The sequence below is a fragment of the Eschrichtius robustus genome, chromosome 2 (assembly GCF_028021215.1).
Source record: "Eschrichtius robustus isolate mEscRob2 chromosome 2, mEscRob2.pri, whole genome shotgun sequence".
NCBI lineage: Eukaryota > Metazoa > Chordata > Mammalia > Artiodactyla > Eschrichtiidae > Eschrichtius > Eschrichtius robustus.
The window spans coordinates 143,469,333-143,494,193 of NC_090825.1; the positions used below are offsets into that span (position 1 = coordinate 143,469,333).

At 41.7% G+C, this 24,861-nt stretch overlaps 1 protein-coding gene across 5 annotated transcripts in view; it reads left to right on the plus strand.

Moving 5' to 3' along the window:
- The window catches only part of TENM2 (teneurin transmembrane protein 2), a 998,704-nt gene that overhangs the window by 653,136 nt on the left and 320,707 nt on the right, over positions 1-24,861 (plus strand). For all 5 annotated transcript variants that reach the window (XM_068536332.1, XM_068536333.1, XM_068536336.1 and 2 more), the window contains one exon: positions 17,405-17,639. In XM_068536332.1, coding sequence (XP_068392433.1) covers positions 17,405-17,639 — 235 coding nt within the window. The remainder of the gene's footprint in view (positions 1-17,404; positions 17,640-24,861) is intronic.

Here is a 24,861-nt window from a genome sequence, read left to right on the forward strand (position 1 = left end):
GCTTTCTATCCTGTACCATTGATCTATATTTCTGTTTTTGTGCCAATACCATACTGTCTTGATTACTGTAGCTTTGTAGTATAGTTTGAAGTCAGGGAGCCTGATTCCTCCAGCTCCGTTCTTCTTCCTCAAGACTGCTTTGGCTATTCGGGGTCTTTTGTGTTTCCATACGAATTGTAAAATTGTTTGTTCTGTTTCTGTGAAGAATGCCATTGGTAGTTTGATAGGGATTGCACTGAATCTGTAGATTGCTTTGGGTAGTATAGTCATTCTCACAATATTGATTCTTCCAATCCAAGAACATGGTATATTTCTCCATCTGTTTATGTCATCTTTGGTTTCTTTCATCAGTGTTTTATAGTCTTCTGAGTACAAGTCTTTCACCTGCCTAGGTAGGTTTATTCCTAGGTATTTTATTCTTTTTGTTGCAATGGTAAATGGGATTGTTTCCTTAATTTCTCTTTCTGATTTTTTGTTGTTAGTGTATAGGAATGCAAGAGATTTCTGTGCATTAATTTTGTATCCTGCAACCTTACCAAATTCATTGATTAGTTTTAGTCATTTTCTGGAGAATCTTTAGGATTTTCTGTGTATAGTATCATGTCATCTGCAAACAGTGACAATTTTACTTCTTTCTTTCCAATTTGTATTCCTTTTATTTCTTTTTCTTCTCTCATTACCATGGCTAGGACTTCCAAAACTATGTTGAATAAGAGTGGCAAGAGTGGACATCCTTGTTTTGTTCCTGATCTTAGTGGAAATGGTTTCAGTTTTTCACCATTGAGTATGATGTTTGCTGTGCATTTGTCATATATGGCCTTTATTATGTTGAGGTAGGTTCCCTCTATGCCCATTTTCTGGCGAGTTTTTGGCATAAATGGGTGTTGAATTTTGTCAAAAGTTTTTTCTGCATCTATTGAGATGATCATATGGTTTTTGTTCCTTAATTTGTTAACATGGTGTATCACATTGATTGATTTGTGTGTATTGAAGAATCCTTGCATCCCTGGGATAAATCCCACTTGATCATGCTGTATGATCCTTTTACAATGTTGTTGGATTCTGTTTGCTAGTATTTTATTCAGGATTTTTGCATCTGCATTCATCAGTGATACTGGTCTATAATTTTCTTTTTTGTGTGATATCTTTTTCTGGTTTTGGTATCAGGGTGATGGTGGCTTCATAGAATGAATTTGGGAGTGTTCCTGCCTCTGCACATTTTTGGACGAGCTTGAGAAGGATTGGTGTTAGCTCTTCTCTAAATGTTTGATAGAATTCACCTGTGAAGCCATCTGGTCCTGGACTTTTGTTTGTTGGAAGATTTTTAATTACAGTTTCAATATTATTACTTGTGATAGGTTTGTTTATATTTTCTAATTCTTCTTGGTTCAGTCTTGGAAAATTGTACCTTTCCAAGAATTTGTCCATTTCTTCGTGGTTGTCCATTTTATTGGCATATAGTTGTTTGTAGTAGTCTCTTATAATCCTTTGTATTTCTGCAGTGTCAGCTGTGATTTCTCCTTTTTCATTTCTAGTTTTATTGATGTGCATCCTCTCCCTTTTTTTCTTGATGAGTCTGGCTAAGGGTTTATCAATTTTGTTTATCTTCTCAAAGAACCAGCTTTTAGTTTTATTGGTCTTTGCTATTGTTTTCTTTGTTTCTATTTCATTTATTTCTGCTTTGATCTTTATGATTTCTTTCCTTCTACTGACTTTGGGTTTTCTCTGTTCTTCTTTCTCTAGTTGTTTTAAATGTAGGGTTAGATCATTTATTTGAGATTTTTTTTGTTTCTTAAGGTAGGATTGTATTGCTATAAACTTCCCTCTTAGAACTGCTTTTGCTGCGTCACATGTGTTTTGGGTCGTCGTGTTTCCATTGTCATTTGCTTCTATGTATCTTTTTATTTCTTCTTTGATTTCTTCAGTGATCTCTTAGTTATTTAGTAGTGCGCTGTTTAGCCTCCATGTATTTGTGTTTTTTACAGTTTATTTCCTGTAATTGATTTCCAATCTCATAGCGTTGTGGTCAGAAAAGATGATTGATACGATTTCAGTTTTCTTAAATTTTCCGAAGCTTGATTTGTGACCCAAGATGTGATCTGTCCTGGAGAACTTTCTGTGTGCACCTGAGAAGAAAGTGTATTCTGCCACTTTTGGGTGGAATGTTCTATAAATATCAGTTGACTCTATCTGTTCTGTTGTGTCATTTAAAGCTTGTGTTTCCTTATTTATTTTCTGTTTGGATGATCTGTCCATTGGTGTAAGTGAGGTGTTAAAGTCCCCTACTCTTATTGTGTTACTGTCGATTTCCCCTTTCATGGTTGTTAGCATTTGCCTCATGTATTGAGGTGCTCCTATGTTGGGTGCATGAACATTTATGATTGTTATATCTTCTTCTTGGATTGATCCCTTGATCATTATGTAGTGTCCTTCTTTGTCTCTTGTAATAGTCTTTATTTTAAAGTCTATTTTGTCTGATATGAGAATCGCTACTCCAGCTTTCTTTTGATTTCCATTTGCATGGAATATCTTTTTCCATCCCTTCACGTTCAGTCTGTATGTGTCCCTAGGTCTGAAGTGGGTCTCTTGTAGGCAGCATATATATGGGTCTTGTTTTTGTATCCATTCAGCCAGTCTGTGTCTTTTGGTTGGGGCGTTTAATCCATTTACATCCAAGGTTATTATCGATATGTGTGTTCCTATTACCATTTTCTTAATTGTTGTGGGATTGTTTTTGTGGGTCTTTTTCTTCTCTTGTGTTTCTCGCCTAGAGAAGTTTCTTTACCATTTGTTGTAAAGCTGGTTTGGTAGTGCTGAATTCTCTTAGCTTTTGCTTTTCTGAAAAGCTTTTGATTTCTGCATCGAATCTGAATGAGATCCTTGTTAGGTAGAGTAATCTTGGTTGTAGGTTTTTCTCTTTCATCACTTTAAGTATATCCTGCCACTTCCTTCTGGTCTTCAGAGTTTCTGCTGAAAAATCAGCTGATAACCTTATGGGGATTCCTTTGTATGTTATTTTTTGTTTTTCCTTTGCTGCTTTAATATTTTTCTTTGAATTTAATTTTTGTTAGTTTCATTAATATGTGTCTTGGTGTGCTTCTCGTAGGGTTTATCCTATATGGGACTCTCTGTGCTTCCTGGACTTTGGTGGCTATTTCCTTTCCCATGTTAGGGAAGTTTTCCACTATAATCTGTTCGAATATTTTCTCAGACCCTTTCTTTTTCTCTTCTTCTTCTGGGACCCCTATAATTCGAATGTTAGTGCGTTTAGTGTTGTCCAAGAGGTCTCTGAGATTGTCTTCAATTCTTTTCATTCTTTTTTGTTTATTCTACTCCTCAGCTGTTATTTACACCATTTTGTCTTCCAGTTCACTTATTCATTCTTCTGCCTCAGTTATTCTATTATTGATTCCTTCTAGAGTATTTTTCATTTCAGTTATTGTGTTGTTCGTCTCTGTTTGTTTGTCCTTTAGTTCTCTAGATCTTTGTTAAACATTTCTTGTATTTTCTCAATCTGTGCCTGCATTCTTTTTCTGAAGTTCTGGATCATCTTTACTATCATTACTCTGAATTCTTTTTCAGGTAGATTGCCTATTTCCTCTTCATTTATTTGGTCTTGTAGGATTTTACCTTGCTCCTTCATCTGTGACATATTTTTTTGCCATCTCATTTTTTTTTTTTTTTTGGATTAGTAGAATTGTGTTCCTGTCTTACAGGTTGTTTGGCCTGAGGCTTCCCACACTAGAGCTTGTAGGCTGTTGGGTAGAGCTGGGTCTTGGTGCCAAGATGAGGACCTCCAGGGGACCTCACCCGGATGAAGATTCCCTGGGGTCTGAGGTTCTCTGTTAGTCCAGTGGTTTGGACTCAGAGCTCCCACCGCAGGAGCTTTGGCCCGACCCCCGGGTCATGAACCAAGATCCTGCAAGCCACGTGGGGCGGCAAAAAAACAACAATAAAAAAAGGAAAACAATAGCAAAGTAAAAAATAAAATTAGACTAGGAAACTAACAGATATGTTAGAAAGAATCTAAAAATAAAAATATAGATGAAACAACAACTGGAAGGTAAAACAGAACCACAATAGTAAAAAAAAGAGGAGGAGAAAAAAAAAAAAAGGTGGAAATGGCCTTGCCTGTGGAGTGCGGGACCTAAGCAGGGGTGGGGTTTGGACGGTGGGCGGGGCCTATGCTTAGGACCCCCAGGGCTGGAAAAGGCCCTGGGGGGTGTGGGGCTTAGGCTCAGTGGAAGAGAAGGGGCCCAGGCGTGCCTCCTGCCTCTGGTCTCAGAGGGCGGGGGACCCTACCTGGGAGCCCAGCAGGCTCTCCGGGTCTGAAAGGGTGGGACCAGTGCCCTCCGCTCTTCTCCTGCTCCTCCGGTCCTGGAGGGCCCCTCCTGCCTGCCTCTCCTGCTCTCCCCTGGCCTCCCTCCTATGTCCCCAGGACCTATGCGGCAGGGGGTGGTGGGGGGTGGTGCCTTGGAGGGTGGGTGACCCGGCCTGGGAGCTCAGTAGGATTCCTGGGGTCGAGTGGGTGGGGCAAACATCTTCCAGTCCTCTCCCACTCCTCCGGTCCCAGAGGAGGGCCTTTCTTATCTACTTCAATGTTGTTGTTGTTGTTTTTAATTATTTTATTTTATTTTACTTATTTTATTTTTGGCTGCGTTGGGTCTTTGTTGCTGCACGTGGGCTTTCTCTAGTTGTGGCGAGCGGGGGCTACTCTTCATTGCGGTGCGCGGGCTTCTCATTGCGGTGGCTTCTCTTGTTGTGGAGCACGGGCTCTAGGCGAGCGGGCTTCAGGAGTTGTGGCATGCAGGCTCAGTAGTTGTGGCTTGTGGGCTCTAGAGTGCAGGCTCAGTGTTCAATGTTTTCTTTGAGAACAAGGCTTGAAGCTGAATGGAAGAGGCAAACCTAAGCTGATAATCTGGGCAATCCCTACACACATCCCAGATTTTAAAATGTCTGTGTTCTTGCTTTTTCTCTGCCTGCTATGTTTCTTCCCCCAGATATTGGAATGGCTCTCTCCCTCTTTCCTTCAGGTCTTTGATCAAATATCATCTTATTGAGAAGCCTTCCCAGGCCACACTGTTAAAGTGTCAGATAAGCAGTGTTAGAAACGGAAATTATTTGCTCTACCAAATCTGATTATTTCATGAAAGAGATGACTCATTCTCTATGTTAGGGATTAAGAATAATCCCATTTTAGATGATAAATACTAGAAAGTTTTAGTAACCCAAGAAGCCTGAGAAACAAATTGCTAATTCATGACTTACGCCATCTAAATGTGATGAATAACTCGGGGCCTCAGGGTGTTCACTGGTGAATAGCAGTAATAGAGCAACTTGCTTGGCTCACAGGTGAACCTCAGCAAAAGAAACTTAAAAGTCTGGATTTTCCACAAGTTTTTCATGCAAAATGAGGGCTGATACTAAATAGGAACACCAAGGTTCAAGAAAAGCTAAGCTTTCCTAATGCTGATTTTCATAGGGAATTGGAAAATCTATAAAAAGTGAAAAGCTACTTATAAGGTCCTTCAAATTGCCCACCATCAGATGGTTCTATTTCAATGCATTTAAGTTACAAAAGGTGAAAATTAAGAGCACTGATTATTTCGATATGTTTTAAGACCTACAGCTATTGTAACTCATGAGTAGGAAGAAGACCCTTTGTTGTTGTTGTTTTTTTTTAATTGAAGTATAGTTGATTTATTATGTGTTAGTTTCAGGTGTACAGCAAATTGATTCAGTTGTACGTATATATATAGATATAGGTATAGATACAGGTATATCTGTGTTATATATATACATATGTACATATATCTGTTCCTTTTCAGATTCTTTTCCATTATAATTTATTATAAGATATTGAATATAGTTCCCTGTGCTATACAAAGGGTCCTTGTTGTTTGTCTATTTTATGTATAGTAGTGTGTATATGTTAATCCCAAACTCCTAATTTATCCCTCCCCCTCTTTCCCCTTTGGTAACCATAAGTTTATTTCTATGTCTGTGAATCTATTTCTGTTTTGTAAATAAGTTCATTTGTATCATTTTTTTTTAGATAAGGGTCCCATATACTTAATGGTGCTATTTACCTCAAGAATATCTGGCAGCAGGAAGTTTTCCAGGTTGTTGAAATAATCCTGGAGTCACAGGATCTATTTCACTCCTCTCTCCACCATCTCTAGAAAGAATTAGCCTGGTTAGGCAAAAATAACTAAATACTGACATTTGCTAAGTGCTTCCTATTCATAATGCATTTTCTAAGCACTTTAGCTTTAAACATACTATCTCATTTAACTCTCTTTACCAAGTAGGGATGGTTATTAACCACCTTTTATGGATGGGGAAACAGAAGGACAGACGGGTTACCTACTTCATAACTCTGGTTGTCGAAAGAAGTTGCCCTGGCAAAACTGGAGAAATCATTGTTGAAAAGACTGTGAAAAAGCCCTGGAAATGGCATGATGAACCATGGCTAAGAGGAAACCCTGTGTTCCAAGGCAGGGGCACAGTAGGAGATGGTGATTCTAATGTCATCGACACCTCCTCCCCCGGAAAACTGAGATCTGCAGAGCACACTGGCGTCCTGTTGGTCCCAGTGTTTTCTGAAAGTTGCTTGCATCCTGGGACTCTTGGGTAGCGCCCAGGGGTGGATTTCCTCATCTTTCCCTGCTCAGCACTGGGTATTCCTGCTCCTCATCCATGCTACATCATAAGAAGAACCATGAGCACTGTCTGATCCACTTTAACTAAGAGAGCAAAGCAGTTCCAACACAACTTTGAGAGAAAACACCAAACAATTACAAAGAAAATCCAAAGGGCACTCTCTCTGATAGTACATGAACCATGTAATCCTGGGAGGGGAATGCTTCTTCAGGAAGCTCTCAGATATTTGTTTCTCTGGGATAATTATGTGCTTGTGTGTGTGTGTGTTTGTGTGTGTGTGTGTATTTTGAAGGCAGATAGAGTATCCTGAAAACATCTCCAGCAATATGCCCTGCATATCCCATTATATCAGCTGTCACTTGACATGAAACCAGATGCAGTTCAAGGTCTGACATTCCCCTGACTTCTGTTTATATAGTATGGAGAAACTTTTGTTCCCTTGCCCTGTACGGTGCGTACCACGAGAGATCTGGGGAAAAGGTCACCCAGATAGTAAATAATTCTGCTGAGCTTTGAAGTGAAAATGCTCTAGAAACCTTTATCCTGTCCTTGCCATTTAACTAGTGCGCTTCAGTCATTCTTGGTATTAGCAAATGGTGTAGATCAGAGCTTGTACCCATCATTCTGTTACTCAGAGGCTCAATCTGAAATCAAAATCATATTTTATCTTTGTTTTGATCCTCTTCCTATGTTCAGGGGAAATAATTGTGACCATTTCAAAGAAAAAAAAAAAAAAAGAATGAAATACACCCCAAGGAAAACCTAGTTAAAGAGCTAAAGAATGACATATTGATGGAAGAAAATTCCACTGTGATTTTTATTTAAAAAAAAAAAAAAAAGTCTGGCCTTTGAAAAGCATACTATCTTTCATGGGTAGAGAAATATCCAAATTATGCCCAGCCTATTTACAATAAGACCTTGAAAAGCTATGAGATGAGCTGGAATGAGAGGAGTTTAAATTTTTGATGCAATTCTCTGCTTGGGAAAGTGATAATGCAGCTCAAATAAGAGAGAGAGTATTTTCTGCTACAGCGCAACAATCAACATAACGTCTGGGCGTATTAATAATTTCACTCCTAAACTTCTCAACAGGGAGAGCATGGGTCTTAATAGCATTGTCAAGATCCTTAGGGCAATTGAAAAACCCAAAATCATTACTTTCTACTGATAGGCTTTCCTCTCCCAGAGGATGCCAAAATACCTAGGGTAATGTAGATTTATTGAAATGCTCAGACAGGCACTGCTCAGATGTAACTTCGCAATAGAATCTTCTCTTTAGAAGGATTTCTCTCAAATATTTCAAGTGGTCTTTTTTTTTTCTTTTTGTATTTGTCACTTGGAAAGTAGCTAATGGAGTTGACATTGATCTCAAGTGATACTTTCCTGATGATTTAAGAAAGCAAGGAGTGAGTATAGGGCTATGGTAAAATGATGTGGCATCTATGATTAAAATCCCTTTGTCATCCGTCAGAGGTGAGAACTTGCCCTATTTGGGCAGTACAGTCCCAAACCAACAAGCACTATTAAGCTTGTAATTCAAGGGTAGCTGCTGGTTTGGCACCCGATTCAAGACTTCTCTCTCTCTTCCTTCCTCCCCTCAAGAGTCCCTGCCTGTGCGTGGCTAGGTTTTAGCTGATCAGAAATGGCTCTCTGCTGTGATTACAGCCATGCCTGAAGCCCTGGAACAAATTTCATGATCCCCCTCAGACCCTCAGGTGTACAGTTGGCTCTCAAATGGTCATCGCCTAACAATCTCCACCTGAAAAGTATCAACAGCAGCGGGGCCCCAGCCAAAAAGTTCCTGTGAAGGACTGGCTTCAGGTTGCCCGGGAAAGATTTTTTTTAAGTGGTATGAAGTGGCCCCCATCTGAAATCTAACTTTGATTGGTTCCAGCGGGACTCTGCAACAGACAAACATCGTGGTTATAAAAAACCAGAGAGAATCACCATTTATATGAAATGTCCAGGGCTTCCCTGGTGGCGCAGTGGTTAAGAATCCGCCTGCCAATGCAGGGGACACGGGTTCAAGCCCTGGTCCAGAAGATCCCACATGCCGCAGAGCAACATAAGCCCGTGTGCCACAACTACTGAGCCTGCACTCCAGAGCCCGCGAGCCACAACTACTGAACCCACGTGCCACAACTACTGAAGCCCATGCGCCTAGAGCCCATGCTCCGCAACAAGAGAAGCCACCGCATGAGAAGCCCTCGCACTGCAATGAAGAGTAGCCCCCGCTCGCCGCAACTAGAGAAAGCCCGCATGCAGCAATGAAGACCCAACACAGCCAAAAATTAAAAAATAAATAATAAATTAATTAATTAAAATGAAATGTCGAGAATAGGCAAATTCATGGGAACAGAAAGTAGATTAACAGGTGGGATTGGAAAGCACCTGCTAATGGGTATGGGGTTTCCTCGCGGTGGGGAGAGGGGTGGTGACAGAAATGTCCTAAAATTAGACAGCAGTGATGTTTGCACATCTCGGTGAATATACTTTTAAAATACTAAAATGTACACTCTAAGGAGCTGAATTTTATTATAGCTCAGTAAGATTGTTATTAATAAAAATAAAAAGGAATTCAGGCAGAGCCAGGAAAAAACAAACAAATTAAAACAGAGGGGATGGAAGTCACCTTCCTCCCGTGTCTGGCTCTCTCCCTGTTAATGGACCCTCTGAGGGCAATAAGCATTAGGGGAATTAACTACATGCTCAAAGAGCAGAGGCAGAAATCTACTCTGATCCCTCTCTGCTGAGGCTCACCACCCTCCAGGGACATGAGTTGTCAATTCATTTGTTCATTCACTCTGTGCTACTTCTGTGCCAGGTACTGTAGCCTTGTGCTGGGGATGTAAAAATAAGAGAGACATGCTCTATGCACTGGAGGAGCTCACAGTCTAGCGGGGAACACAGGAGAGTCCAAAAATAATACAAAACCTTGTGCCAAGGGTGATGAAAGAGGTGTACCCTGTGTGCACTGGAAAGGGGCCCAAATGTAATACAGTTAAATACAAAATGTACAAAGGGAAACATATCATGTAACCTCCTTGCCCCTCCATTTCCTCATCTTTAAAGTGGACGACAATATCTATTCTGAAGGTTATTATCAGTTTTTTGTCATTTTGATTTTATTGGGGTATAGTTGATTTACAATGTTGTGTTAGTTTCAGGTGTACAGCAAAGCGATTCAGTTACACGTATACATATATTCATTCTTTTTCAGATTCTTTTCTCATATAGGTTTTCACAGAATATTGAGTAGAGTATTATAAGTTTGAAATAAGGTGCAATATATAGCATGCTTATCACACAGCTGGGGCTTATTAAATGTGAGCGATTGTTCTTAGATGAGCTAATATGTCCCTCTAAACCATAGTTGTTCCTGAATGTAGGTAGAGGTGACAGAACTTTGGTTTCTAAGCCTGCAAGTGATTGCTGCTTATGACTGCAATCATCCCCATGCTTCTGTCATGGGATGTGTCATTATGAAGGCACCCGGAATATTTTTTCTCGGAGGTCATACATTTTATGTAAGCAAGAGAACTACAAATCATTCCTTATGAGTAAGTACCATCCTCTCCTTCTCTGGTGCTCTGGTCAAGCTGACTGGGGTCTTTCCATGAAGGATGGCCCCTGGTCCAGGACTGTGCAACTCAGGCCAAGAGGCACTGGCCAGAACCTATCTGAGGCCCCCTGGGAGATGAGAAAGAGGCCGTAACTTGGCTGGCTCCTTCATCCTGCTTTCTTTTTTCTCCTCTATTCTGAAATGCAGAGAAATGTGCAGCCTGACAATAAGAGCCAGATGCAAGAAATACTGCAGACCAGTCAGCCATCCTGCAGAGCCAGCAATACCATAGGGGGGTCAATAATAAAAAATAAGAGTCCGCTCTTTAGGAAACCAATCATTCAGTAGATATTAAAGGCAGGGAAGGAGGGAGCAAGCTGAATGTCCACAGCATCCAGTACTTTGAGACAAATAAGTAAGCCTCTCTCCAAATGTAGGAGGAAGCTGGATCTGGACCCCCCTCCCCCCAACCCCGGGCTATTGGCAAAGTGCCTCCAGTCAGAGCTGGCAGGATGAGATGGGACCAGTGTGCCCTCGTTTCTGCCTCCAGCAGACCCAATTGGGAGCCAGGGATGCAGCGTGGAGGAGGAAGTTTGAGGAGGACCTTTTGGGAAAGCACAGAAAAGAGACTGCGCTGCACTTTGGCTGTTCTGGCCTATTTCTCCTGATTCAAGCAGCACTGTGAGGGCCAGAGCTTTGATGTGGGCGATTCCCTTCACTTTCTCACAAGATTTGCTTCTACAGTTTAAGCACATGTGCAAAGAAATGCGTCAAGCCAGTTTTCCTCTGTATCTGTGGGGGCATGCATAAACTGGGGCAGGGTCCTCATTCCCTCCCTGTGTGCGTGCTCTCTGGGACCTCGTGCTCCTCTGCATGGGGCAGAGTGGGGAAGAGACCCTGGGGTCAAATATCAGCTCTACCGTTTACTGAGCTGTGTGACCACTGGCGAATTACTTAACCTCTCTGAGCCTCACGTGCAGGATCTGTATAAATGGGGATGATAAGAGAACCTATCCCATAGGAGTGGGTGGGAATACCCTGAAATAATTTAAGTACAGCACTTACCACAGGATCAGACACACAGGGAGAGCTTAATTCATAGCATCTATTGTCAGTATTATTGGTTTGTTGTCATTATTTGTTTATGGAAATGGGACAGTTCTGAATCCCAAGTTCCACTTCGGCAGGCTCTTAGAGAGATGCTCTTAAGACCACCTGTATGAATGCCTGTGCCGTGTCACTTGGTCACTATGCCCTTCTGTAGACAGAATTTGAAGGTAGAGAGGTCTGAGGTTAGTGACTTTGCCTCCATATGTTGATTTGATATCTCACCATGAGAGCTGCCACCTCAAAGAGCTAGGAAAACTGGAGTGACCCAGGAGGTACTCATTACTTTCACCAGAACTATGGTTGCTATTGCTGTTATTACTATTGCTGGTATTATTAATTATAACACAAAGTAATATGTGTTGATAGCTTACTATATGCTAAGAACTGTGCTAGGCTCCCTATAAATATTCTCATTTGATTCTCCTAACAACCATATGAAAGAAGTAACATCTCTATACCCATTTTACAGATGAAGAAACAGACTCAGAAAGCAATATGTAACTTTCCAGTGGTCACACAGCTAGTAAGTGGCCAAGCAGGGGTTCAAAGCCACCCAGCAGCCTGGCCATCTGCAATAGCCTCCACTCTCCATAGTTCTAACCAGAGGCTGTTACTCTTGAAAACTCTCACCTCCGACTCCCTCTAGCTCCCATTCAAGGTCAAATCTGAACAGCCTGTCCTGGTGCCAGTTTTCATCACCCAGAGACTCCAGAAGCTCTCTCAACACCATCCCCACTTCTTGCATCTTCAAATTGCCATCAAGATGGAACTTGCTCCAAAGATGAAGTTCTTAAGGCAGACAGTTTGCGGTTAATTCATTATCTTGGGGTCCGAAGGGTTGAACTTTTTTTAAACGCCAACAATTGGCATGCCATCTCGAAGAATGAGTGAATTATTAGCAGCTAGGCAGGACTCTACTTTTATTTTTTCTTTCACACATTTTATCATCATTTTTAATTGCCAGGAATAATTGGTGTGGGCAAGACACCACCAATCTGAGTTCACCCCTGCCTTCCCACTGTCATCAACACCCTGCTTGGCAAGGGTAGACCCAGCCTAAATGCCTCCCCCAGCTGTTTATTTAGGAAAAATGCAACAACAATAGCCAATTATTGTGAATTTACTTCCTTAGCTGCAAAGGAAATTCTTTCTTTATACATTATTTAAAATGTGGATGTTGCTGGTTTCCACATGCTGTTTGAGCACCACTCATCTAGTCAACACAAGAGTTGATACTCCAGTATATATACACAATGGAATACTACTCAGCCATAAAAAGGAATGAAATAATGCCATTTGCAGCAACATGGATAGACCTAGAGATTATCATACTAAGTGAAGTAAGCCAGACAGAGAAAGACAAATACCATATGATATAGCTTATATGTGGAATCAAAAAAAAAAAAGACACAAATGAACTTATTTCCAAAACAGAAGGAGACTCACAGACACAGAAAACAAACTAATGGTTACCAAAGGGGAAAGGGGGATGGGGGGAGGGATAAATTAGGAGGCTGGGATTAACATATACATGCATAAAATAGATAACCAACAAGGACCTACTGTTTAGCACAGGAAACTATACTCAGTATTACATAATAACCTATATGGGAAAAGAATCTGAAAAAGAATATATATACATACATATATATTATATTTATAACTGAATTGCTCTGCTGTACACTGAAACTTACACGATATCGTAAATCGACTATACTTAAAAAATTTAAAAAACAGAGTTGATTTTGTAGTGGCCACACAACTTTGTTGGAATTGATATTGTGAACTGATAAAGAAGCATTGCTTTATTTTTTTAAAACTCCACTGTCAACCAATTGGCATTTAGGAAGGACAGAATACGTGAACGGCATCTCTGTCTGGGTCAAAATTGCTGGCAACTGTCCCACAGTAAATCTAAAAGCTCAGAAGCATAGACCACTCAAGCAAATAAGTCCAAACAAGCAAACAGGACAAGTTAAGCATTCATTCAAGCACTTAATTTTTAAATCTCCAGGAAGCACCTTCTCCACAAATTAACTGATCTTTGCTACGGGTCCTATCTGTCCCACCCTAGCTTTTAACAAAGAACCAATATATAGTTCCTTCTTCCTAGGACGAAAAGCCCCACAGTACCTAAAAACAAATTCCAGGTTCTGGACCCGAGATAAATCAGGTGTAGAATAATAGGTTAACACAGCAATTTTAATGACCGTTCCCTTTTGCCTGCTAAAAGCCTACTTATTAGGTTGATACCATGTAAGTGTTCATGTTACATAGTTATTTGTGGCTCAATTACATTATTATGTGATTTCATATTTATGTAATAGAAGAGCCATTTGATGCACATGAATTAAGCCCAATAAAAGTATGGAACTCAGAGTGGATGCGAAGTTTCCTTCATCAAGCTGAGGTATTCATTTTTGTTTCACCACAGACTGAAGACAACACTTGCCTTGGAGAATGGCTTTTCATGTCATTTAGCTTCTTAGAAAGCAGTAAGGCCTGTTGCTTGCCATTGTCTGCATTTTTTGAAATAGAAAACCATCACATCCTGCAAACGCATTGGATGAGTATGACAAAAACAAACACAAAAAGTGCTTGAGATCATTGGCTCTAGCAGAGATGTTGTTATATTAGAGGTACGTGACCCACACAGAATGCTAAGGAACCCCAAGTCAAGCCAGCAGTCAAAAACATAAATGCCCACCAGCCAGTAACATAAATGCATACATCCGACCAGATGAAGATAACAGGGATCATTCGGGCTGATGACAAAAACAAACTAAACAAACAAAACCACCCAATGGCATTCAGCTCTATCCAATTGTTGCCTTGAGGGAATACAGACTTCAATTTGTTTTTGTTTTCAAGAGAAGTCAGAAGTCCGGAACACGATACACAATCTTGACCTTGAATTTTTGGTAATATTCAGCTTGGGTGCTGCTGGTTTGTGACTCCTGGCCTAGAGAGATGAACTCTGGGTGTACTCCATCTACTCAAATCTGGGATCCTTGAGAGCTGCAGTTACGTCTTTATCCATCCGTTTATTCCTAGGAGAACCAAGCAGTGTTCCCTGCACATGGTTTGGGGGAACTTGCCAGCCATCGGGTAGCATGTTTAGCATTTTACATTCATCTTCCCCTCGAACTTCCTTACAGGTAGTTACTGCTGTTTTCATCATTTGGCAGGTGCGGACACTGACAATTAAAGAAGTGAAGTCTCAGGCCCAGGGTCACACAACTCAAAAGTGGTCAGACCCGATCCTTGAGCTCAGTTCTTCCGATTTTATCTCCTAACCACTGGCTCAGTGCTCCCGCACCGCTCTGCTTCTCCCCCAGTGGTAGCCTTTACCCCTCGGTGTTGTCATTGTCTTTGCCTTCTAGTTCCTGTACCTAGTTGAAAAGTTTGTGTTTTGGACAGAGAGATAAATGAGCAAATATGATCAACGTCACAGTGGAAATGAGCAACCGTATAAGGAGAACATCTTTCGCTGTTGAGGACGGGGGATAGTTTTTGTTGTAACTGCTATCAGTAATTTGATGTAAGTGCAGTGAAAGAGCTTGTTGCTTTATAGGAGGACCCGGGTGAGTGGAGAGTTAAGTATTTGTTCATCTTCCTCTGCACTTCTTTCTCCATCTCCCCCCGACCCCATGAAACCCTAGACCTTCTCTTTAGGAGGAATGGAAAGAGAGTTTGACGTTTCTTTCAATTAACTGGAAAACTCAGCCTCTGTTTTGTTTGGAACATACCACACCACGCCCGGGTCGACGTTTCCATTCCCCCATCAGCACCATCCCTGGCTGTGTCCGCAGAAAGGCAACCACAGGAATTCCACCCACACTGAACACAGATGGACAGGGAAGGGCCACCCAGGCTGGAGCAGACAGAGAAATCTCAGGGTGAACAGACAGGAAGCAGGAGGGTCCCGATATCTCACTTAGTGAATTAAATCCCTCACGCGGCCTCTTTGTACTTTGGGAGAGTGTGTGGTCTGGAGGGCTGGAGGGCGGGGGCGGGGGGCTGAGGGAGATGGTAGGTTAGGGCTTGGGGCTGGGGAGGGTGGGTTCTCGCTTGAACACTGATTCATCTCGCCTTCCCGAGGCAAGTCTCATAATTACCTAACTAATGGAGAATAATGACACCACTTGGATGGGAGTTGAGAGGGAGAGAAAGAAAGGCATGAGAATTCATTAACCTTGTGTGAGGGGCTTGTATAGCATCTCTGAAGGATCATTATTACATCATTTCACCCCCTTTTCTCACCTCTTTCCACTAATACGAGACAGACACACGTAAATAACTATATAATAATAGATTACAAGACAGACAACAATGCCAGAAAATACAATAGCCTGCTAGAGCAATGGAACTCCCTCAAAGATATATTTAAAATGTCACTGGTGCAGAATGGAAAATACGAATTGCAGGTTCATTTGGAGGACGCGATTTAAAATCTATACAACTTGTACAGTGGCATTTCCCATTAGGTTTTAGTTTTAGTTGTCTTTTTCTGCACACCAAAAAAAAATCCCCCCAGGTAATTTCAGCCCAGAGATGCAAACTTCAAGGAGCCACTTTCCTCTGTATTTTTCTTTCCTGTTTTCGATGGTCATGATGCTCTCCAAACCTAGGATCTTCTTGACATGTTGTCTTTCTTTCGGAACGTTTCTGCAAGCTTCCCAGGAGCCACGGAATGTAGATTACACCTTTTGGAGATGTAGCCCGGTCACATAAGGAGACAAGTAGTTGAAATTTGTGTCAAATTGCTTGTTTAAATGACTTGAGCCAACTTCTTAAAGCCAGGACAGCAGGGGCTGAGGATATTCAAAGTTGGCAGGGGCCAAAATGACAAGGCTTGGCAGTCACCTGGCGGGCTGCCAACCCCAACTGGAGGCTTCAAAAAATAAACTTTCTCAAAGGACACAAATTAAAAGTCATGGTTCAGCAGCCATTAAAACCGAATTATAGGCTTACGTTGCATAGTGAACGACCTTCATTTTCATTATGCTTAAAATATTTCACTTTGTAGGTGGAGAGTGGGTTGCTAGGAAAACGGTGTGTGGAATTGTCATCCGTGGTCGTATTTACAGGGGAATATGTACAGGGGTATAGTTGTCCTTTGTGCGTTTTTCCTGCAAGGACAGAGGATCGCAAGTTTAGAAACCAGGATGCAATTTGGAGTAAGGGTCGTGGTTTGAAAACATCAACCCTGACCTTCTCCAGAGACTGGGTCCTCAGGGTTCATCTCTCAGAGGACAGATGTTATGAAACCCCTGATCTGAGCAGGCTCACAGGTGTGTTTTGTTGATTCTCATTAAAAAAAAAGTATACATATACATGTGAATATATGTGTATATATAAACATACATATAAATACACAAACACACAAAAACACACACACATATTTTTTAATTGTCAACATTTTTTAAAAAACAGGAAACTCTTTTGAAAAAGTCCAGATCTTCAGCTCTCTTAGAAAAACTGGAAGATCATCTGCCTTGAGCTCTAACCCCTACATGGCCACGTGAGCCTGGATCTGAGTGAGGGCTTCTCCCTACCCTCTCCAGTTCACCCCAGCCCACTTCACTTTCCTGCCTGGCCCCTGATAGGTGTTTAAATTTACTACTCCCTGACTTAGAGTGTGCCATCTTTCTTATACCTTCAGAAAGATGCCATGTTTTTAAAGAATGTATGGAGTGTCCTGGTTTACCAGGAAATGGGCTAGGGACTTGTTACAACAATGCTCAGCCTTGAATATCATGTTACCTTCATTGCAGAATTAATACGTTTCAAATAATTCCACTGGTCAGCCCTCACCAGCCTGGTTTTGCTAACCTAGTTTCTCATTCTTAATTTGATGCCGAGGGATAAAGGCAAATCAAAGTATACTATTTGTTAGAAACTGACAATGGGATGCTGGACACAGTCGTATCTGCATCTGTAGTTCGTGACATTCGGCAGTTGTCAATATCGAGGCTTTGGTTCCAGGCTGTCCTCCGCAGGCTTGCAGAGTGATCGCGGCCGCATTCTAAAGCCCCTAATGGCCGTTTCTCCTTCCTCTTTTCTCAGGCCCTCCGAACCACCACAGCCAGTCGACCCTGAGGCCCCCTCTGCCACCCCCGCACAACCACACGCTGTCCCATCACCACTCGTCAGCCAACTCCCTCAACAGGAACTCGCTGACCAATCGGCGGAGTCAGATTCACGCCCCAGCTCCCGCGCCCAATGACCTGGCCACCACGCCGGAATCAGTTCAGCTTCAGGACAGCTGGGTGCTAAACAGCAACGTGCCCCTGGAGACCCGGTAAGTCCCCATCACTATCACACCTGGCTCCCTGCTGCATCACCCGCCCAGAGCAGTCGGGAGAAAATCCCGCCTACATTATGGGACAAGTTTACCAACTCTGTGCCATTCCCTTGGTAATTTGACCCTGGACGGTAGGTTGATAGGTATTTCTTTGTTCACATGTGTCTCCTTTTAATGCTTGTTTACTTTCTTCCACAGCTCCTGTGTACCCAACTAATAGAATTAGCATAACATATTTTTACTCAAAGACTCATGGGAAACATGCTTCTAAGGGTATATTGACAGAAAGCTGCTGATAAATTATGCATTTAGCCTTTCTTGAAGTAATAAATGAAGACTCACTTGAAATTAAGTGTTTGGGGAGACCTTGAGAAACAATCCCTGATTCCAGACTGACAGAAGTATAATTTTAATTTATACTTCATCCAACATGCAGTCTCACTTTAATCCCTCCTGTATACACTAACAGCTTGATGCCTGAGGGGCAAGCAATAGTGTAAAAAAACAAACAAGGAAAAAGCGGCAGCACTTATGTTGAGAGGGAAGGGTTTCAAAGTGATCTCCAGGTCTGGCTTTGTTTTGTTTTGCCTTTGCTTCTGTCCTTTTCTCACCTTTGCTTCTGGTCTTCCAAAATCACACCTGCCTTTAGTGACCTGAAGGAAGGGGCATTGGTCACAGCGTGGCAAGCTGCAATGTAATTGACAGTGGGTCAGCCAGATACTGGAACAGCCTTGCTGTTCCATCCCCAGACACTTTCATGGTTTGTGTGCTTCAATTGTTACTGTTTCCTTGCCCGGAAGAACCATGGAGACTAAAGAGAGAAGGGCTAATTCATATTGAACCTTCAAAAAGTTCCCACATAGTTCTTCAACTTTAATAACTTCGGTTTAAGGAAAGACTGAAATAATCTGTAATCTTTCTGGTAATGGCCCGTGAATTTTCTGCACACAGCTGGAAATAATTATGCAAGCCATAGCATTTGATGTTGTTTCTTATCTCTAATATGTTTTGTTTTATTAATAAGATCTTGAACTTGAATAAGTTGTATGCCATTGTCACTGTAGTCGCTCCAAACTTTAATACATTTTATTTTCTAACAACTATAGGTGATTTGTAACCAGGCCTGCAGTCTTAATCTCTAAGGCTTACAGTAGGTAAAGTCAATAGAAACTCTATGCATATATTATATATAATAGATAGATTTAAACATTTATACTGATACAATAACCCACTAACAAGTAGCTTTGCTGGAAAGGTTCCAGGCTGAAAGTTGACTGGTCCGCCAGGCTTAACTTAGGATATTTTCCTAGTTGGTAGTGGTCTTTAAGGCTGGATAAGACTCTGTCTTTTTCTTCCTTATATTTATGAACTGCCATAGAGTTTGTTGGGTACTAGTCAGACTATTTTCACATTAACAGACCATTGTTTGAAGAATAGTTTCTAGACATAAAGGCTATGCACAGTGGTTAGGATGAAGAAAGAGGAGGGAGAAAGGGAAGGAGAAATGTAGTAGATATTGGGGAAAAAGAAGGAGAAAAAGGAAAGAAGAGGACCACCATCGCCATTAACAACCAGTTTTTATTGTGCAGTTTGTACATGCCGATGTTAGTGGTTTAAATGCACTATCTCATTCAAGCATGGAAGCAATGCAATGAGGTAGGAAGGAATCGTTGCTATTAGCATTTAAAAAAATCACAATCTAGACTTGGGGGGCTGAGTAACTTGCAAGCATTCTAGGGCTTCAGTGAGATGGTAAATTATGAGCCGCATTGGATGGAACTCTCGTGGTTCCTACACATAAAATAAGGTGGTCAGATTGTCTGATGCAGGAACAGCCACAAACCTACATTTATTGCCTTAATTGTCACGTCTTCAGGGAAAGATCCATCAGAGTGTCTACTCCTCACAAAGAGTCTCCTGTTGGTGATGGGAACACATACACTGCATAAGCGTATCTCCCATCGCCCAGTTTCTGACGTGATCAGTTGGCAATAAAGTGTTCCCTTGAAAGGATCTGGAGGAGAGGACCAGCAAAGCCAAGCCTATCCCCTTCTTGTTCTCCTGAAGTTCTCCCAGAACATGCTTTCTGACCTGTAGAGTCCTTCTGCAGATCGTTACGATACATGGCATTTCTCCTAGGATTGGAGCTTCTTAGTGATGCTTTTAGAGGAGGCAAGCTTGGGAAGTAAGTAAGATGGCCAAAACCTTGAAGGCTAGCAGAAGGAAAAAAACAAGGGAGAACATATCCGGATGTTCTTTGATCAGTATATTCAAGGGCCAAGAGTTAGAGAATATAAGGCCCTTGAGATGGGGCTATTACTAAAAGTCAATCACAGATATTTGAAACTCCATTCATGGAACTGAATACATATAACTTGGATGTGCAACTTGTCTCATATATGAAAACTTTAGCAATAATTAATAGAATTGTTGAACTTTGTGTTTCTCTTTTAAATACGATTTATACAGTCTCTTATTAGCACGCATTTACCGAATCCTTTGAAAATACTAAGCGCTATGTTAGGTACTGAGGAGATTATGATTAAAACATGTATCCTGCCCTTAAAGCTCATACAACCTAAAAAAGGAGATAGGCACATAAACAAAAGATAGTGCAGTGTTTACAGGAATGGAAGTGCGTAAGTTACAGTGGTTGTACAGTTGAAATAGTTATTAAATTTCCCAGGATGGTCAGGAAAAGTTTCCCAGCTGAGAGGCTGTTTGAGCTGGGTTTAGAAGGATGAACAAGAGTTTACCTAGAGGGTAGAGGGGTGGGATAGGGAGGTGGGAAGGAGGGAGACGCAAGAGGGAAGAGATATGGGGATATATGTATGTGTATAGCTGATTCACTTTGTTATAAAGCAGAAACTAACACACCATTGTAAAGCAATTACACTCCCATAAAGATGTTTAAAAAAAAAAGAGTTTACCTAGCAGGTAAGTGGAAAAAAATCAAAGATTATAGCATCATTTGTTCCCATTCTTCAGTGGTTTTCCATATAGTCTTGGAAACTGTAGAACTGAACAATTTCAGTCACTCAAATGCTGAAATATTGTGAGTTTAATGGTGTCATTTTCTTACCTACAAGAGCAAATGTAGGAATGGAAGCTCTTACGTTAGACGCATGATATCATACTAGGATTCCAATTCCTGTCTTTCATACCCAATAAGAATTGATTGACCACAGCAGGAAAAAGAACCATTGAGGGCAAGATATTCTGGAGGCTGATCATGATGTACTCATCAATTTTGAAAATGCAATGGAAATTTACAAACAGCTTCACCACCTCTACTCTCATTAATACAGACTTCTGGGCATGATGGAAGAATTTCCTAACTCTGGGAGGTGATGGGCAGCATTCTGCCACCCCCCGAGACTCCAGGCCAAATCCAAGGTGTTTCTTTAGACCAGTAAGGAACAAGCCCTTGCCCCTCTGCATTGCTTTTTTTTTTTTTTTTTTTTTTTTTTTTAATATTTGCAAAGTCTTTTCATCCATTTTATTTTTTCTTAATTTTACTTATTTATTTATTTATTTATTTTTGGCTGTGCTGGGTCTCCGTCTAGTTGTGGCGAGCGGCGGCCACCCCCCACCGCGGCGCACGGGCCTCCCACCACCGCGGCCCCCCCCCCGCTGCGGAGCACAGGCCCCAGACGCGCTCAGCAGTTGTGGCTCACCGGCTCAGTCGCTCCGCGGCATGTGGGATCCTCCCAGACCAAGGCCCGCACCCGCGTCCCCTGCATTGGCAGGCAGACCCCCAACCACTGCGCCACCAGGGAAGCCCCTGCATTGCTTTTTGATGTTCCCGTCAGTCTTAATGAGGCATGTTAGATCTTCCCTGGACTGTGTGTTTTCCATTTTTGTTCTATGACAAGTAAAATCAAGGTGCTAATTAAGGAGGCATAGCCAGAAAATAGGACTGTATGAATCTGGAATTTAACACAAGATGAAAAAGCTTGTAAGGAGAGTTCTGTATCAATGTTAATAATATAAAAAACAATGCATATAAATTTGTACTACCCAAAGCAATCAACTGATGTGTAAACCATAATATAATCCAAGAAAAACCAAACAGAGGGCACAGGAACTAACTGCAAACAGTCTGGACTCTCCTTTCTAATATATGCCTAACAGAATCACTCTGCCCACCATGTTTCTCTCAGCTTACTTGCAGAAGATCTTAGAACAAGGTCCCTGTGTAATTCTGGGTTGATAGCACCTATCTCCTCCTTCCTCTCCTGAGAGGAGCGAGGTCCGGAATCTTCCTGGCCAGCTGCTTCTTTGGGAGTTTCTGAAGTCAGCATCTCTTTGTCTAAGACAGTAGAAAGTAGCTCAGCGACAGAACCTAACTTTCTTTCCTTTACGCATTTTGCTGAAGCAAGCTTCTTTCTCGGAATCTATCTCGGTAGCAGGTCACTAAAGAGAATCCCTAAGCAGGACAAAACTTCCCTCTGAGTTTGCTTTTGCCCTGAAATGCCAGAAGGCCTAATTTTAGCCATCCAGATCCTCAAGCTACAAACAAGTTTGCAAGTTGCTCTTTGAAATGGTCATCCATTACTCATTCAAGAAACATCTATGAGACCCAACCAGGTGCCAGGCACTGAGGATTCAGCAGTGAAGAAGAAAAGCAAAGTCCTTGCCCTTCTGGAGTTTCCTGACTGTAGACAGAATGTGAACAAAAGATTAGGCATATGCCCCTACGGTGACAGGTGTAATAAGTGCCATGTGAGGTATAGAGAAGCCAGACTCTGGAGAAATTTCCATTTAGGCTGAGCCCTAAGGATGAGTAGGTGTTAATTAGACTGAAAGAATGTTCTAGGTGGCGAAAACCATGACCCGCTGGGGGAAGAAACGCTAAGATGCCAGGAAGAGAAAGCAAACTAGACAGGCAGGCAAGAGCTGGACAGTTCAAGGTTTGGGGCTGCTTTAAAGGTTTTGGACTCAGCGCCAAGAACAGTGAAAAGTCATTGAAGCATTTTAAACAGGAGGCCAAAATAAGAACATAAATGGTTCCATGTTGTTTTTAACTGTGGTAGCTGCCATAGGGTCAGTAGGTGGGGGGTGGGGCAGGGGGTGTGTTGAGGGAAAGGTATAGCAGGACTAAGGGTCCAATTTGGAGAATACTGTCATGGTTAAGATGAAAAATGGTGGGGCTTCCATTAGGGTGCCCATAGCTGCAGTATCAGAGCTGTCTGCCTTTCTCTTACCAATCTGGCCAAAAGGTGAATGTTCAAAGATGTGGGGTATGCACTGAAGGTAGAATCAGTAGGAATTTGTGACTGATGGAATGTCAAGAAGTAGGTTAGGCAGGTGTGAGCACGGTATCCAATTTTTTGGCCTAAGAGGCTGAGTGAATAGGGATGTCATTTAGGAAACAAGTTTGGTTTTCCACTTGTTAAATCTCTGAGGCAACAAGAGTATTAAGAGTAACTGTTATTGGCCAGACTTATTTTGATTCTAAAATAATAGATGTAACACAGAAGCACAACCATTTGCAAATGATAGCATAGTTAGTGTATCCAAAGCTCTCAGCAGTGGACTTCTCTCTTAAAAAAAAAAAAAATCTCTCCAGAAACTTTGTTCAATTTAATAGTTATTGTACATGATTGTATAGTTCTGTGAATAACAACTTTATCAAATAGTTTTTGCTCCATGCTTAGTTTTACATGCATGATCCCATTGAACCCTTTAACCCTTCTGTTGAGTATATGTTACTATCCCTATTTTAAATAAACAGAAACTGAGGCTTGGGAAGATGAAGTTACTTACACGTCTCCAAATAAGTAAGGGGCCGAACTGGGATGGAAACCTGGGTCTACCTGACTCCACATGCAGTGCTCTTAACCACCACATGATAATGCCTTTGAGACTAGAACAACAAAACAAAACGATGCTTATTATCCAATTAGAATTTATCCAGTCCATGGAAATGGTGAAGTTAATGCAGTATAAGTGACACGAGGCAAGAAATGATCTGAGGGATGAATCCCAGTCTGTTACTGGACGTAGAGTTAGTCACTGAGAATATCATAAGCCAGGCAGGATAGAAGGGACCCTTGTCTCCAGCTCTGCGGGATCGGTGGCCACCCAGGATGGTCAGTCTGAAGTCCTGAGCCTCCATGGTGGTGGCAGCATGGGATCCACGTGAGCTGAGTTACAGAGGAGGTTTAGTGCGCTGCATATCATAAAATGCGAGAGCAAATTGACACTGCAGAAATAAGAAGCAGTGCTACCTTTTTAGCTCCGTGATTTGCATAGGGTTTATCCTCCAGACAGTCTTTGCTAGACTGGTAGGAGAAAGCCACGCAGCCGTGGGTATGGTGATTGGCCATTTGGCCATAGTTTGAGTAGGGACACTCAGGAAGTTGTGATGAACACCCAGGAGGCGCTCTGATAAAGAATGGAGCTTGTTGGGCTTGGGAAGTGGCACCTAAGGAATCTAATTTGGGTATCCGCATTTCGGAAAACATACTTTTTATCTTTAAGACCAAGTAATCTTAGCCTCACATGGATGCTTTATTGGGAGTGCATATTTGGGAATCAAGACTCAAGACCTTTAGTAAATAAGGTTGTCATGGGGAAGCAACGAGACTGTTGAAACATCTTCACCATGCTGAACCTGAAGACTCTTCTCCACTTGTTCTGCAGATTGATTTTTCTACCTAAGGATTAATTTTCTGACAGAATCACTGACAAGTTTGATCTTGAGAATATTAAACCAACGTAACCTGTTTGCTTTTCTTCCTTTTTTTTTTTTTTTTTCTTTTTAACGTTTTTGCATGAGGTTTAAAACTAGAATTCATTCCGGGTGAACCAGATGCATTCCAGCACTTTTCAAATCAGTAGGCCGCTTGATTTCTCCATATTGCAGAACATTATGCTGCCTCTAAATTCTCATCAGAGGCAACATGGAAATTAATGAGACCTTTAGGTTAGCGTTTCCAGCTCAGCCTTAGTTTATAGCTTTACCTTGCCTTTTTGACACCACCATCCTGCCTGGCCACCAGCAGCATTGCACGTTGCAGTGAGCTTTAATTTTGTAGTTTTCTTAGTCTTCCTTGGAAACTGGCAGCTTATTAATCTCAATAACTGAACTGCTCAATAGGCAAGCTCTCCAGTGAGAAACGAGGCTGTGTCTTTTTTTTTTTTTTTTTTTTTTGGCAGATGGAGACAAGAGGTGGATAGAGGCAGGGGGGTGGGGGTGATGAGTGGTAGAGAA